Below are 16969 nucleotides of genomic sequence, written 5' to 3'. Positions count from 1 at the left end.
CAGAGATTGATCAGTTCTTGATCGGGCATGGCATCAAAGGTTACGGGCAGAAAGCTAGGGAGTGGGGCTCAGGTGATAGAAAAAATTGATCAGCCATGATTGAATGGCAGAGCAGACTCAATGGGCCACATGGATTAATTTTGCTCCTATGTCTTATGATCTTAAGGGTTGTTTTCCCTGGAGTGATGGAGGTTGAGGGGAGATCTTATAAGATTATGAGAGACATAATCAAAGGGGTGTATGGGGTGTCAGGGAGGGGTACCACCTCTGGTGGGGTAACATGTCGCATCCTTTTCGAGGCGGTTAGTCCACCTTTGGTCCCCACCTGGCACTCAGCTCTCACCTATGGCTCCCCGTAGCTGTTTGCATGCGACAGCGGCCACACCCCGGGCAACGGCTTCGACAAGCCGGCTAAACCAGGTGAGTGTAGCCGATGGGTCTCAAACCCTCTGTGAGATAGGGAGTTGTTTATCCCAGCATGTGAAGACAGACTCCGGCGGATTGAGCGGACGAGACCGATGGAAGGTCCAACGGTCAAGAAGGTGGTCTCTGCAAGCATCGTGGAACGTGTAGAGCAGGACAAGACACAGCAGACGTCCTGGTCATTCACTGTGCCTAGTCCCATCTCCAATCGTCTCGACTCTGTCTTGCCACTGGATCCAGATGGGAATTGGGAAGAGAGAGTGAGGCTAACGCTGCGCAGCTCTCCCTCACTTAAATCCAAGTCACATGCTAGTCTCGACACCATCATTATGGTGTCGAGGTCCTCATCGATGTCAACGATGGACGAACAACAACAACATGAGAGACATCGATAGGGTAGACAGACAGGATCTTTTCCCCAAGGTTGTAATGCCCAATACCAGAGGACATGTATTTAAGGTGAGAGGGGGTAAAGTTCAAAGGAGATGTGAGGGGCAAGTTTCTTTTTATACAGAGAGTGGTGGGAGCCTGGAATGGACTGGCTGGGATGATGGTAGAGGCAGATACATTAGACCTTTAAGAGACGATTAGATAGGCAGACGAATGTGAGGGAAATGGAGGGTATGGACATCCTGTAGGCAAATTAGTTTAATTGTGCATTTGATTACTCATTTAATTGGTTCAGCACATCATTGTGGGCCAAAGGGCCTGTTCCTGTGCAATCCTGTTCTATATTCCATGTGATACCTGTCACTGAAACCAAGTTAACTTGGATAAATGAGTCTTGTCCATGGCTTTCTTCAAATGTTTTTTTAAAAATTTCCCAAATCCTAACTTCTGCATCTACACTAGTACTTTATTTACAATAAATTAAAAGCTTTTAAATCAAATGATTTTCATTATGCTTTCAACCACATTTTTTTTATATTATGAGGACACTCAGTCCTTATTTATTGTTATTTAGAAATGCATGCATTAAAAAATGATACAATGTTCCTCCAGAAAGCTCTCACAGAAACACAGGACAAATCAAGACTAAAGCTGACAAAACCACATAATTATAACATAAAGTGCAGACCATGGGCATGGTTAAAAAAAAGTTTTATGTCCCGATAGTCCCATCATCTCACGCAGACGGTAGAAGGGAGAAACTCTGCCTGCCATGAACCTCAAAGCGCCGCAAACTTGCCGATGCATTGGAAGCTCCCGACCGCAGCCAACTCTGAGTCCGTCCGAAAACTTCGAGCCTCCGACCAGCCCTCCGACACCGAGTACCATCCTCTGCCGAGCGCTTCGACCCCGCCCCGGCCGCCGAGCAACAAGCAAAACTGAGAACTCAGGGCCTTCTCCTCCGGAGACTCTGGATCACACAGTAGCAGTGGCAGCGAAACAGGCATTTCAGAAGCTTCACCAGATGTTCCTCCGTGCTCTCATGTCTGTCTCCATCAAATCAGGATTGTGCACGGCACCCTACTTGACAGATAACAGATATCGCCACCGGAGTGGCCGCTGCGCGCTGTGCCGCATCACCATCTTCTCCTCCCGTTAGATATAAAAACTAATTTTCACTGCTGGTATTTTGATGCTGTCACCAGTTTGTGAACAATTACTCTGTTCTCAATCCAATCTTAAACAAACATCAAGAGCTCAAACCAACATTAAACCAAATATTTGTTCTGTGAGAATTGTGGATCATGAGGTTAATTAATTTCAAAAAATCCTCCAGCATCCAAGCTGAAGTTATTGAAAGTTAGCTGAGCAGAACCCTTACACAGTTTCGAAAATTAAAGAGTCAAAATGTTGTTGAAGAGAGAAGGCTGCATACTGGAGGGTCAATGAACATACTGTAAGTGCTGGGAGATCAAATGGAAAACTGGAATCCAAATTACTGGTGCAGTTCTGGGAGAGATGAGGTGTGAGAGACACAACTGTTGGACAAACGACTGAAAGAGACTACAAGCATACCGGGTACTTCACCAGTGTGAAATGTTCTGTCTTCGCTGTTCCTGATTACAATATACTCCCCAATAGGAAAAATCTTCATCAGCGCTCAATGCTGCAAGTCCCTCAGTAGAAGGACATACTTACACACACACACACACACACACACACACACACACACGTAGGGGCAGGCATATGCATGCGCACACATACATAGACATGGGCACATGCATGCACTCACATGCAACGCGTACACACACAGGCACAGGCACGCATGTGTCTACAGCCAGGATTGTTTATGTGACATGTGAAACCTATGATAATGGCTATATAATAATGGTATACTCGACAGCTTGTTGTGTATCCTATGTGATCAAGGGTCAATTTTATTCAATATATATGTAGTAGGAATTTGCTGTGGTGTGGAATATAAAAATGTTAGAAGTCCAGATATTGAATAAAATATGCATAAATATACAAGTACCAGCATGAATTTACAATGTAAACAGCATTACAAAAAGTGGTTAAAGTTGTTTACAGTTTAGTGACAGAGGTAATAAATAGAGTGGGGTGGGGTGGCTATCTAGAAAGGTTTATCAGATTAACTGTCTGGGGAAAGAAACTTCTAAGATGGCATGAAGTTTGTGTTTAATAGCCCTAAAGCACTTTTCAGAAGGGGGCTTTTGGAGAAGGTAGTTTGCTGGATTTGACCATCTTCTGAAAGTCAAAGACGGGACATCTTTTAAAACTTAAAAGGAGAAATTGTTATGTTTAAAGGGTGCAGAAATAGTTTCAGGCTCTGAAAGACCAGTCACCAATCAGAATTTCCTTTTGTTTATCTCCTTGACTTCATAACACACATGGTCTTTTGTGTTGGTTTATTCTTAATATCATTAGCAAAGCAAATTAAAATACTGAACTAAAACCAATTTACATAGTCTCAATGAAGCCTTCAGAGAAGAGAAAATAGACATGTTCAAACTTCAAAGTAACTTTATTATCAAAGTAGATATATGACAACATATACTACCATGAAGTTCATGTTCTTGCAGGAATTCACAGTAGATAGAAAGAAACACAATACAATCAATGAAAAACGACACACAAACAAATACAAACGTTGTATATACTGTAAGACAAATGGTGCAATTACTTTGTACAATAAAGTATTACAATAATAATAATTAATATTGAGAACATGAGTTGTAAAGTCCCTGAAAGCAAGTCCATAGGTTGTGGAATCAGTTCAGTGCTGAGGTGAGTGAAGTCATCCATACTGGTTCAGCAGCCTGACGGTTAAAGGGTAATAACCTGAATCTGATGGTGTGGGACCTCCTTCCCGATGGTAGCAGTGGGAAGACAGCATGACTGGATGGTGGGAATCCCTGATGATGGATGCTGTTTTCTTGTAGCACTCCTTGTAGATGTGGGGAAGGCTTTTTCTGAGATGGACTGGTTAATAGTTTGTATCCACTAGTTTTTGTAGGCTTTTCTGTTCAAGAGCATTGGTGTTTTCATACCAGGCCCTGATGCAACCAGTCAGGATGATCTCCACTATGCATCTATAGAAGCTTTTCAAAGTTTAAGATGACATGCCAAATCTGCACAAACTTCTAAGAAAGTAGATATGCTGCTGTGATTCCTTTGCACATTCTTCAGTGGCTCTACATACTTTTGGATGATTCATCTGTGGGAAGTGCTCGAACTTAGCCACGTCCTCACCCTACTTATCTCACTGCCATTCCTACTGCTGGCGATGGGCAGATTCGGAGGTTGAAGACTTATATTCAAAATTACCCATGGGTAGCTCTGAAAACTTCAAGATTCTCTCGTCAGCAGCTGTTAAAGTCTACAGCATGGAGAAAGGCCCTTCAGCCCAACGGGTCCATGCTGACCGAGATACCCAATCAAGCTTTTGCTCGAGTTGAAACAGGCTGTTAAATGCACCACTTACAGGCTCCTTACTTGTTTGTTAAGTGAGTTGTTTACCTCAGGTTTTCTTGCAATCATGGCCTGCAGGCTTCCCTCTCCTTACAGTACCTCACCTACCCCTCTGCCTTCCCAAATATTCTCAAATTACTTTCCCCATTTTCATGGTTTTTACTTGTATTCCAAGCAGCAAAGGTGTCTTGTGCCAAGTCAAAAGAGTTGGTGGTGGACTTCAGGAAGGTAAAAACACCCTGCACGGACAACAAACACCTGGGAACTCACCTGGACAATAAAGTGGACTGGACTAAAAATGCAGGGGCTCTGTACCAGAAGGGACAGAGCCAACTGTACTTCCTGAGGAGGCTCCGGTCATTCAATGTCTACAGTACTGTACCGTGTGGCCAGCAGTCTTTTCTATGCTGCAGTCTGCTGGGGCAGCAGGGTGAGAGCAGCTGACGCCAAGAAGTTCGATAAGGAAGGCTGGTTCTGTTCTGGAGGTAAAACAGGAATCCCTGGTGGCTGTGTCTGAGAGCAGGATGCTGCAGAAATTATGGAGCATTATGGACAATCCCTCTCACCCCCTCCATGACATGCTGGTCAGACAGAGGAGTGCCTTTAGTAACAGACTGATTCCACCGAGGTACACCACTGAACGCCACAGGAGATCTTCTCCCTGGGGCTTTAAGACTCAACAACTCCTCCTCCTCCTATGGTTTCTTTGCACATTTGTATTTTGCACCATTACTTTTTAATGTACACTTGCGTTCTTTTTCATACCTCAATGCTTACATTTTGTATTTTAAAGTATATATTTCTGACTAGGCAACCTTGCAAAAATAATTTCATTTAGGATAAACAAAGTTTTATCTTTTCTTGCTTCTGTGAATACTAGAGAATTTATGAACTATGCATAAGCAAAGACTGACAAACAGCCAATGTGCAAAAGAAGACAAGTTGTGCAAATAAAAAATAATGCTCAGAACATGAGCTGTAGAGAGTCTTTGAAAGTGATTCTGTTGGTTTTGGAATCAGTTCAGTGTTAAAATGAATGAAGTTGTCAATGCCAATTCAAGAGCCTGACGGTTGATGTGTAATAACTGTTCCTGAACCTGGTGATGGGGGACTGAAGGCTTCTGTAACTCTTTCCCAATGGTAGTTTGAAGAAGGAAACATAGCCTGGATGGTAGGGGTCCTTGATGATGGATGCTGCTTTCTTGTGGACGTGATGCTTGTAAATGCACTCAGTAGTAGGGAGGGCTTTGCCTGTGATGAACTAGGCTGTATCCACCAATTTTATTTAATTTATTTATTATTATTTATTAGAGATACAGCACAGAACAGGCCTTTCCAGCCCAATGAACCAAACCATCCAGAAACGCACCACTTAACAGCACCCTAACCACAGGACTACTTACAATGACCAATAATCTACCTATCAGTATGTCTTACGTTCTTGATTAGTCTGGTCATGAAAGGTTACAGGAGAAGGCAGGAGAATAGAATTGAGAGGGAAATGGATCAGCCATGATGAAACAGTGGAGTAGAATTTTTAGACTGAGTGGCCTAATTCAGCTATGCCTTATGCCCTTTGGAATGTGGGAGGAAACCCACACAATCACAGGGTGTACATATAAACTCCTTGTAGTCGGTACTGGAATTGAACTTCAAACTCTGAATGCCCCGAGCCTTCATAGCATACTGCAAACTGCTACACTACCGTGGTGCATGGCAATGCCACTGCTTAGGAGTTCGTAAAGATTCATCATGACATCTAAAACTTTGACAAACTTCTATAGATGTCTGGTGGAGAGTATATTGACTGACTGCATCACAACCTGGTATGGAAACATCAATGCCTTTGAATGGAAAATCCTACAAAAAATAGTGGATTGGACCCAGTCCTTCATGGCTAAAGCCCTCCCCACCATTGCGTACATCTACAAGAAGTATTGTCGCAGGAAAACTGCATCCGTCACCAGGGATTCCCACCACCAAAGCCTCAGGGCTCAGGACTCTCACCACCAATTTCAGGAACAGTTATTACACATCAACAATCAGGCTCTTGAACCAAAAGGGATAACTTCACTCAACTTCACCTGCCCATCACTGGAATGTTCCCACAATCTATGGATGCACTATCATTTCATGTCCTCAATATTTATTGCTTATTTATTAGTAGTATTTCTTCCTTTTTGTACTTGCACAATTTGTTGTCTTTCGCACACTGGTCGAATGCCCAAGCTGGTGCAGCTTTTTGTTGATTCTATTATGGATTTATTGAGTAGCCCGCCAGAAAATGAATCTCAGGGTTGTACTGTAGACGATGACGTATGTACTTTGATATTAAATTTACTTTGAACTTCTTTTCTGTTGACTTTTTTGTTCCTGGGCCTTGTTGTTTCTGTACCAGGTAGGACACTCTTCACTGTGCATCAATAGAATTGTGCACACGCACTCCCACACACATTTACTTGCACTCCCAAGCACACACACACTCACTTGTATGTCCCTCACACACATAGTGTTATTCCAAACTTATTAACAGTGAGAATATCTAAATTGAAGTACTGACCTCCAGCTTATTTTCTGTGAGCACGAGCTCTGTAAGGTTTCCACATTCTCCAATAGCATCAGTCAAGTGAACTAAACGATTTTGATCAAGTTTTAGGATTGAAAGATGCTTTAATTTTCCTATAGGAAGGCGAAAAGAAGTGGTTGAGGGGAAATAGTTAAAAGTACTTCGTCACTTAAAATATGAGTGGTTTTTAAATCACACTGCAGAGAAGTTGGCCATTTCACACGAGTCACCTGCATGACCACCCACCCACCTCAAAAAATCGAGATACTCACCTTTTTGGAATAATGATTTTAAAAGAAAAGGAGGAAGGGGAAGAGAAAAGGAAGTTCTCAAATACTGGGGATGCTGAAAACTTTAATGACTCAGCCAATTATCTTTTATCAGCAGCTTTCTTCAATAATAACAAGAGATTCTTCAGATGCTGGAAAACTTGAGTAGCACACACAAAATGCTGGAGGAACTCAGCATGTCAGATGGAGGGGCATAAACTGTCAACATTTTGGGCTGAGTCACTTCATCAGGACTGGAAAGGAAAGGAAAGGGAAGATGTCAGAATAAAAAGGTGGTAGGAGGGGAAGGAGGACAAGCTGGAAGGTGATAGGTGAAGCCTGGTGGGTGGGGATGAAGTAAAAAGCCGGTAGGTGATAGGTGAAAAAGGTAAGGGGCTGGAGAAGAAAAATCCTGATAGGAGAGGAGGGTGGACCATGGGAGAAAGGGAAGGAGGAGGGACAGCAGGGAGAAGTGATAGGCAGGTGAGAAGAAGAGGTAAGAGGCCAGAGTAGGGAATTGAAGAAGATGGAAAGGGGAGGAGGAAAACAATTGTGAGGGAGAAATTGATGTTCATGTCATCAGGTTGGAGGCTACCTAGACAGAATATGAGGCATTATCCTCCAACCTGAAAGTGGCCTCATCATGGCAGAAGAGGAGGCCATGGACTGACATGTCAGAACCGGAATGGGGAGAGGAGTTAAAATGGCTGGCCACCAGTAAATCCTGCTTTTTGCACATGGATAATGGTTTCTGAGCTCTGATGAAAAGTTCTGACCTAAAACATTAACCGTTTCTTTCTCCTCAGCTGCTGACTGTTCAGCTGAATACTTCAGACATTTTCCAGACACAAAAGATTCTGCCGCTTCTTATGGCTTGTACACTTCTCCCAACTGTCTTACTCTGGCTTCTGCCCGCTTCCTTTCCAGTCCTGATGATGGGCCTCAGTCCAAAACATAGACTGTTTATTTCCCTCTATAGACACCACCTGATGTGCTGAGTTCCTCTTGCATTTTGTGTATGCTGCTTGAGATTTCCAGCACCTGCAGAACTTCCTGTGTTTCTAGTATCCCAGTAAGATGCAAATAGTTTGAAGTCACAGCCTTGTGGCATTTAGATAGAGCTGAACCACTAACATGCTAGTGAAACACTAACATGGACATTCATTGGAAAAAGCAGACTGTTGGTATTTCAGGTTAAAATAATTTGCAGCCTATTTTTCATTTGCTTCCATGAGGGAAAGCTAATTTAGGCAAAGCAAACTCTTTCCAAACATACCACGGCAGCAGGACAAGGTGAACATACCGATGCCATCTGGCAAGAATTCCAACTGGTTCTGTGAAACCAGCAGATCCGAGAGCAAATGGAGTCCACTAATCTCTTCGGGGAGTTTCTCCAGTTTATTTTCTGACACATCTAAACACACCAAGTTCTTCAGGTTTCCAATTTCCTGTTTCAATGAAAATGAAAACAAAACACAAACATGTGTGAAAGATTAAGCAAACTGCTGTGAAGGACAACATCTCTCCTATTGATTTCAATAACAAAATAACAACTGCTTGTTTATCCATCAGTAAAACATAGAACACTACAGCACAGTTCAGGCCCTTCAGCCCACAATAAAAGTTAGCTATTCCACAGTTATAAATTGAGTACTTACGGGTTTTTTTAAAAAAATAAAATCTTATTTATTGATTAATTGGCACAGCACAGAGTAGACCCTTCACACGCCATGCAAGCAACCCCCAATTAATCCTAATCTAATCGTGGGACAATTTACAATGGCCAATTAACCTACTTAGTACATCTTTGGACTGTGGGAGGAAACCAGAGCACCTGAGGAAAACCCACACATTCCATGGGAGGACGTACCAACTCCTTACAGACGGTGGCCAGAATTGAACTCCAAACGCTGGAACACCCTGAGCTGTAATAGCGTCACACTAACCACTATGCTACCATGGCGCCCAAAAACAGCAAGAAATAATAAGTATTTGTTGAAAGCGGCATCACAGGTAGATAAAAGCTTTTGGCACTCTGGCCACAAAAGTCAGGGCATTGGGTACAGGAGTCGGGATGTTATGTGGTATGATACTTCGGTGAGGCCAGATTTGGAACATCGTGTGCAGTTCTGGTCACCTTCCTTCAGGTCAGATATCAATAACCTTGAAAGAGTATGGAGAAAAATTTACACGGATGTTGCCAGGACTTGAGGACCTGAGTTAAAGGGAAAAATTGAATAGATTTGGGCTTTATTTCCTGGAGCACAGGAGAATGAGGGGAGATCTTATGAGGGGTAAAGATAAGGTGAATGCAAGCAGGTTTTTTTTTCTCCTCAGTTTGGGTGAGAAGAGAACTAGAGGTCATAGGTTAAAGGTGAAAGGTGAAATATTTAAGAGGAACCTGAGGGCAATCGCTTCACTCAGAGGGTGATGTGAGTGTGGAGAAGCTGCCAGCAGAAGTGGTGGATGTGATTCAGTTGCAACATTTAACAGAGGTTTGGATAAGAACACAGACGGGAGGGATACGGTCCAGGTACAGGTAGATAGGACCGGGGCAGAATACTAATCAAGCATGGACTAGATGGGCCAAAGGGCCTGTTTCTGTGCTATCGTACTCTATGAATCCATCACTGGTACAAAGGTGAAATTACAAATCGAGGGTGTGGGTAAACTGCACTTAAGAACAGAAGGGCTGTGATGAAAAATAATTAGCTGAGACACAGCTGAGGAATGATCTCCAGGGCAGAAAAACAAAACACCGACAACAGGATGGCTCCAATGGACAAACATCATCATGCCTCAGAGAGAGAGAGAGAGAGAGAATAATTACAGACCATGCTTACCAGAGGCAGTTCAACCAGCTGGTTCCCATCCAACCACAGATCCCTCAGGTTTGAAAGTGATCCAATACTCTCTGGCTACAAATAAAAGTACATTGAAAAACATCAATGCTCATTGCAAACGGCATATGAGAAAAAAAGCTATTTATTAATACGCTTCACCTGTCAGGTTTTAGTGAACAGTCGGTAGCAGGTAATACTAGTATAATAGTCATGGATAATTGTGTTGTAAGGGAGGAAATAGTCGATTCCACCCTTCGCCACAATTGAGCACATTTACAAGGAGTGCTGTCACAGGAAAGCAACCTCCATCATCAAGGACCAACACCATCCAGGCCATGCTCTCTTCTCGCTAATACCAACAGTCAGGAAGGTGTAGGAGCCTTAGTTCCCACGCCACCAGGTTCAGGAATACTTATCACCCATCAACTATCAGGCTCAAGAACCAGTGTGGACAACTTCCCCTCATCCCAACACTATTTCTCAAGGACGTACATCTTATGTTCTCAATATTACTTATTTTTAAAATTTTTTCTCAGCTCGAGCTGGTAAAACCTGAAGTACGGCCAAGCAAACTCATTTCTGAATTGTTAGGATATTTCAGACTATTCTAGTGCTGTATAGTGTTGTGGCTTTCTTTTTTTTTCTCATTTCAAGCTGGTAAAACCTGAGGTACAGGTATAGCCAAGCAAACTCACTTCTCAATTGCTAGGAACTTCTGGGACTATACTAAGTGCTGTGGCTTTCTGAAGATTTACATAGATATTGCTGTGTAACCCTAATTGTTTAATGCTATTGTGTAGTTACTTTGGGATGACACCAGTTGTAGATATTACTATTAGGACAATGTATACCCTGTTCATGTTCCATAGTCTTTCAATTTCCTCTTTTAGGTCAGCATATTTCTGATGTTTTTCACTTATTAATTTCAGTATATTATGTGCGTTTGGAATGGCTGTATCTATTAAGTAAGTTGGTCTTGCTTGTTTATCTTGTATTATTATATCTGAAAGTTTATAATGTGTCCTATATTCAATAATGGATCGGTTATAGTATAATTTGTATGACTATGACTCTAAAACTGGGTCAGGCTTGTATTTATGGTAAGGTATGTTGTCTTTAATGAGTTTGTATCTTAAAGCAAGATTTTTGTGAATGATGTTTGCCATTTGATTGTGCCTGTGGAAGTAATCAGATTGAGTTAAACTGCTACAGGATCCTGTAATGTTCTAGATTGTTTTTGGTTTCTCTTGGCATTTTCTGTATTTATTTGTCTTTAATTTGTTGGCCTTTTATTATGTATCTTTCATAATTATTTTACGTTAACCACTTGGTCTTGTAATGCCACAAGGAACCCCTCTGTTTCTGGGAAGAGGTCTTCAAGTATTACTATTATTAGTAGTAGTAGTAATAGTGTCTGCACAGATTGTCATTTGTACATTGTCAGTCTCTGTGTCGATTTTTGATTGATTCTATTGTATTTCCTTGTTCTACTGTGAATACCCACAAGAAATTAAATCTCAGGGCAGTACATGGTGACACACACATACGCTGCATCTGCAAAGCAAACAGCATTATGAAGGACCCCACGCACCCCTCATATAAACTCTTCTCCCTCCTGCCATCTGGAAAAAGGCACCAAAGCATTCGGGCTCTCACAACCAGACTATGTGACAGTTTCTTCCCCCAGGCCATCAGACTCCTCAATATGCAGAACCTGGCTTGACACCAACCTACTATACCCTCTACTGTGCCTACTGTCTTGTTTATTATTTATTGTAGTGCCTGCACTGTTTTGTGCACTTTATGCAGTCCTGGATAGGTCTGTAGTCTAGTGTAGTTTTTGTGTTTTTTTCTTACGTAGTTCAGTGTAGTTTTTGTATTGTTTCATGTAGCACCATGGTCCTGAAAAACGTCTCATTTTTACTATGTTCTGTACCAGCAGTTATGGTTGAAATGAAAGTGAAAAGTGCCTTGACTTGCCTTGATGTTGATAACAAATTTACTTTGAATTTTTAGTTATGGACATATCACTGTCACTCAATAGAACATTGGTGATGGATATTTGCCTTACAGAGATGAGGACTGGGGAGGGTGAAACAGCCTTGAAGAAACTGTAAACAATGCAAAACCAAAACTGTGACAAACATCTGAACATCACCAGTGTGACAGGGAAGTGGATAAGACTTCAAATGGATTGGAGTAGGTTGGTAGGTTGGCACAACACAGTGGCCCAAAGGCCACTGTGATATAATTTCCCTTGAATTCCAAGCCCAAGTCTTTAGGAAATCCAATAACCTTTTACACATATAAGAATACAGCAGGTACATTGGGCTCTGTCTGGGAGGAGGAAGGCTTTAGACAACTGTAGCAATTTCTCAACCATTCTGATGCAAATAGAGAGGTGGAACCACACATTTGCTTATCAGCTACTTAAAACCTCTATTTTCTGAGTCATTTAAACAGAATAGCTGCAGCCCTTTGAGTTTTTTTCTCTCTTCGAAGTAAGTTTATTATCAAAATACAATAGAGATTAGCTGTCACGGAATTCAGAAAATGTTTAAGTCAGTTATAAACTGTTTTGGAATTAATCCGTTTGAATATAGGACGTTTCACGAATATACAGGTGTCCCCCGTTTTACGAACGTTCGCTTTACGAAACCTCACTGTTACGAAAGACCTACATTAGTACCCTGTTTTCACTTTCAGAAGGTGTGTTCACTGTTACGAAAAAAAACTCAGCGCGCGATAAAAAATTCAGAACGGCATTCTCGCCAGCATTGCTTTAACAGGAGCCTGTGAGCAGTCATTTGCAAGATGAGTTCTATGGTGTCGGAAAAGCCTGAAAGAGCTCGTAAGGGTGTCACACTTAGCGTAAAACTAGACATAATTAAGTGTTTCGATCGTGGTGAACAAAGCAAGGACAAAGTGAGTTTGGCTTGTGGAAGCTGACGAAGATGATGTTGAAGAGGTTTTGGCATCCCATGACCAAGAACTGACAGATGAAGAGCTGATGCAATTGGAAGAGGAAAGGACAACAATCAAAACCGAATGAGTAATGATAAAGTACGACTTTAATTTTGAAAGGGTACATAGGTTTAGGGGATATTTGCAAGATTCTTTGAGTCCTTACAGAGAACTGTATGATAGAAAAATGCGCGAGGCTCAGCAGTCAAGCAAGCCTTCCACATCAGCCACAGCAGACGACGAACCTCGACCTTCAACATCGAGGCGAGCAGTCATAGGAGAAGATGAACTGCCTGCTCTAATGGAAATACATGACGAGATGACACCCCAGTGTCCCACCACCCCAACGTCCAGACCACGGACAGATACTGTACCGATTCGCGGAGAATGCAGCAGTAGCCAGGAGACACACAGCACATCTTTAGGAAAAAAGCCGAAATAAACATGCTAATTAATTAGGTACCGCCCCAAACGTAATTGTCGGCCCAGATCAGAGGCGATGCAATCGGCAATCGGCACTGATCTGGGCTGAAAATTACATGTCGGGCAGCACATAATTAATTAGCATGTTCATTTCGGCTTTTTACTTAAAGATGTGCTGGGTGCATCCCAGCTACCGCTGGACCCCTGCGTGCTTCGCAGCAATGTATCGGTTGGTGGCCCAGAGGGTGGGGGCCACTGCACCACCCAGCTTGTGACAACTCAGTCTAACACACCATCATCAGTGTGCTCGGCGCTGTTTTCCCAATTCCGGTAAGTGATACTACACTGTACATACATTATTTCTGCTTTATATCGGCTGTGTATTTTTACATGTTATTTGGTATGATTTGGCAGCTTCATAGTTTAAAGATTACTGGAGAGCACTTGCTCCGTGATTTTCACAACAGCACTTGCGTGAGATTTTCGCCACGGAGATCTGTGCCGGCAATGATTGTGGAAGAGTATTTCTATTTTATATAAACTGTGTATTTATCATATCATTCCTGCTTTTACTATATGTTACTGTTATTTTAGGTTTTATGTGTTATTTGGCATGATTTGGTAGGTTATTTTTGGGTCTGCGAACGCTCACAAAATTTTCCCATATAAATAAATGGTAATTGCTTCTTCGCTTTACGACATTTCGGCTTACAAACCATTTCATAGGAACGCTGTACCTTCGGATGGCGGGGGAAACCTGTACAAGAGCTTCTGCAGATGCGGCAAGTCCCAGAGCAACACACAAAAGATGTTGCAGATGCTCAGCATCTATGGAAATGAATAAACAGGCAACATTCCGGGCTGAGACCCTTCATCAGGACTGGAGCCTGGAAGTGAAGGGGGAAGTGCCAGAATAAGAAGGTTGGGGAGGAGAAGGAGTACGAGCTGGAAGGTGATAGGTGGTCAGGTGGGTGGGCGAAGGGGTATGAAGTAAGAAGCCAGGAGCTGATAGGTGGAAGAGTTAAAGGGAAGGAGAAGAAGGAATCTGATAGGAGTGGAGAGAGCAGACGATGGGGGAAAGGAAAGGAGGAAGAGCACCGGGGGCAGTTATAAGCAGGTGAGGAGAAGAAGAAAGAGGAGGGCCAGAGTGGGGAATTGAAGAAGAGGGATGGGAAGAGGGAAAATATTACCAGTAGTTAGACAAATCGATGTTTGTGCCATCAGATTGGAGGCTACACAGACCAAATACGAGGTGTTGCTTCTCAAACCTGAGAATGGGCTCATCATGGGCAGTCTTCATTTCCACAGGTGCTGCCTGACCTGCTGAGTTCCTCCAGCATTTTATGTGTCTTGTTTCACTAATGTTCTTAGAGAGATCTCAGGCATTTGGACTTTTCAAAGGCAAGTTATCCTTGTGATCTCAACAGAAAACCCTATCCTACACTAAGCCAGATGGCCATGCTTTCAGCCATTAAGAACTTTAACACACAAACTCTCAAGATGCATTATTGAACAGTATGAACCTTGTGATGCTAACATCAATGTTGCTCTCCCCTTGCTCTTTTGTTTATATATTCTTATTGTTAATTTTAACAATTTTTATGAATTGCACTGTACTGTTGCCACAAAACCTCAAATTTCACAACAAATGCCAGTGATAATAAACCTGATTTTGAATCAAAGCTTTACCCCACCATTAAGGCCACCTCACTATGCCATGAGACTGGAAACTGAAGTCATGAAGTACATCTGCAAGAACAGGTGCCTCAGGAAGGTGGTATCTTTCATTAGAGACCCTCACTGTCTGGGAAAGGCCCTCTTCTCGTTACTACCAAGAGGGCAAAGGCACAGGAGACACACACTCAATGTTTCCGGAACAACTTCCTCCCTCTACGACTAGATCTCTGAACGGTCAATAACTCATGTACACTAACTCATATTCATCTTTATTTTCCTTTTCTACATCATGTTGTGAAATTATGGAATTTCTAGTGAAATTCTAGTAATTTTTATGTCTTAGAGTCTTAGAGTCAACAGCACAGAAATAAACCCTTCAGCCTATCAAGTCCATGCCAAACTATTACACTGCCTAGTCTCATAAATCTACACCTGGGTCATAGCCCTCCATTCCATGTAACTATATAAATTTCTGTTAAGTGTTGAAATCAAATCCATATCCATCAATTATACTGGTAGCTTGTTCCTCAATTTCACCACTGTCTGAGTGAAGAAGTTCTCCTTCATGTTTCCCTTAAACGTTTCACCTTTCACCTTTAACCTATGATCTCCAGTTCAAGTCTAACCCAACCTCAATGGGAAAAGCCTGCCTGCATTTACCCTATTTATACCCTTCAAAATTTTGTATACCTCTGTCAAATCTCCCCTCATGGAGGATGGTGCTCAGAGAGGCTGTATCGGAGGGGCTAGTCAGAAGCTCGAAGTTTGCGGATGGACTCAGAGTCGGCTGCGGTCAGGTGCTTCCAATGCATCAGCAAGTTGTCGGCGCTTGGAGGTTCATGGCAGGGAGAGTTTCTCCCTTCTGCCACCTGCCTTAGATGATGAGTCGATCGGGACTTTAAGACTTTTTTTTACCGTGCCCATAGTCTGCTCTTTATCAAATTATGGTATTGCTTTGCATTGTTGTAACTATATGCTATAATTATGTGGCTTTGTCAGTTTTAGTCTTGGTTTGTCCTTTTTTTTGTGATATCATTCTGGAGGAACATTGTATCATTTTTTAATGCATGCATTTCTAAATGACAATAAACGAGGACTGAGTGTCCTCATAATCTAATAGTCTAATCTAATCGTCTAATCTAATCATTCTCCTGTGTTCCAGGGAATAAAGTCCTAACCTGGTCAACCTTTCCCCATAACTCAATCTTACTATACAGTCTTACGCTGTACTGTTGATGCAAAACAACAAATTTCACCACATAATAAGCTTGATTCTGGTTGTCATATTGTTGCCCATGTGTCAAACAGACACACCCAGTAGTTAGCCTGCTGGTTATGGTGATTCATTGCATTACTTCCCGGATTCTGGATAGTGGGGTAACTTGATCAGTTCAAAGTTTGACCAGGCTTGTGAAAAATTTGAGCGCACTGGCAACAAGTTTCACAACAGCAACTCACCAACAGCATCACAACTCAATACAAAATCCAATCGTTCACCATAATCAGAATCAGGTTTAATATCACTGGCAAATGTCAGGAAATACATTCTTTTCCGGCATCAGTACAGTGCAAAAGACAGCAAAAAAATAGTGAAGCAACATACATGAGTTCATTGTCCATTCAGAAGGGAGGACGCTATTCCTAAAACATTCACTGTGTCTCTTCAGATTCCTGTACCTCCTCCTTGATGGTAGCAGTAAGAAGAGGACAGGACCTGGGTGATGGGGGTCCTTAATGATGGATGCTGCCTTCTTGAGGCATTGGCTTTTGAAGGTGTCCTTGATGCTGGGGAGACTAGAGCCTGTGATGGAGCTGGCTGAGTTTGCAACCTTCTACAGCTTTTTCTGATCCTGGACATTGCCCCCCGCCCCAATACCAGACAGTACAAAGTTCTCCTCAAACTCCTAATGAAATATAGCTCT

The 16969-nt window shown here is 42.3% G+C and overlaps 1 protein-coding gene across 1 annotated transcript in view; it reads right to left on the bottom strand.

The window, feature by feature from the left end:
• Window positions 1-16969, bottom strand: part of lrrc1 (leucine rich repeat containing 1) — a 140468-nt gene that overhangs the window by 27501 nt on the left and 95998 nt on the right. The window contains exons 7-9 of the mRNA XM_063039174.1: window positions 9984-10058; window positions 8444-8588; window positions 6866-6984 (exon numbers count right to left, since the gene is read on the bottom strand). Of these exons, the coding sequence (XP_062895244.1) occupies window positions 6866-6984; window positions 8444-8588; window positions 9984-10058 (339 nt within the window). The remainder of the gene's footprint in view (window positions 1-6865; window positions 6985-8443; window positions 8589-9983; window positions 10059-16969) is intronic.

This window comes from Mobula hypostoma, chromosome 2 (assembly GCF_963921235.1).
Source record: "Mobula hypostoma chromosome 2, sMobHyp1.1, whole genome shotgun sequence".
Classification (NCBI taxonomy): domain Eukaryota; kingdom Metazoa; phylum Chordata; class Chondrichthyes; order Myliobatiformes; family Myliobatidae; genus Mobula; species Mobula hypostoma.
This window is presented reverse-complemented; position numbering and strand designations above follow the sequence as displayed.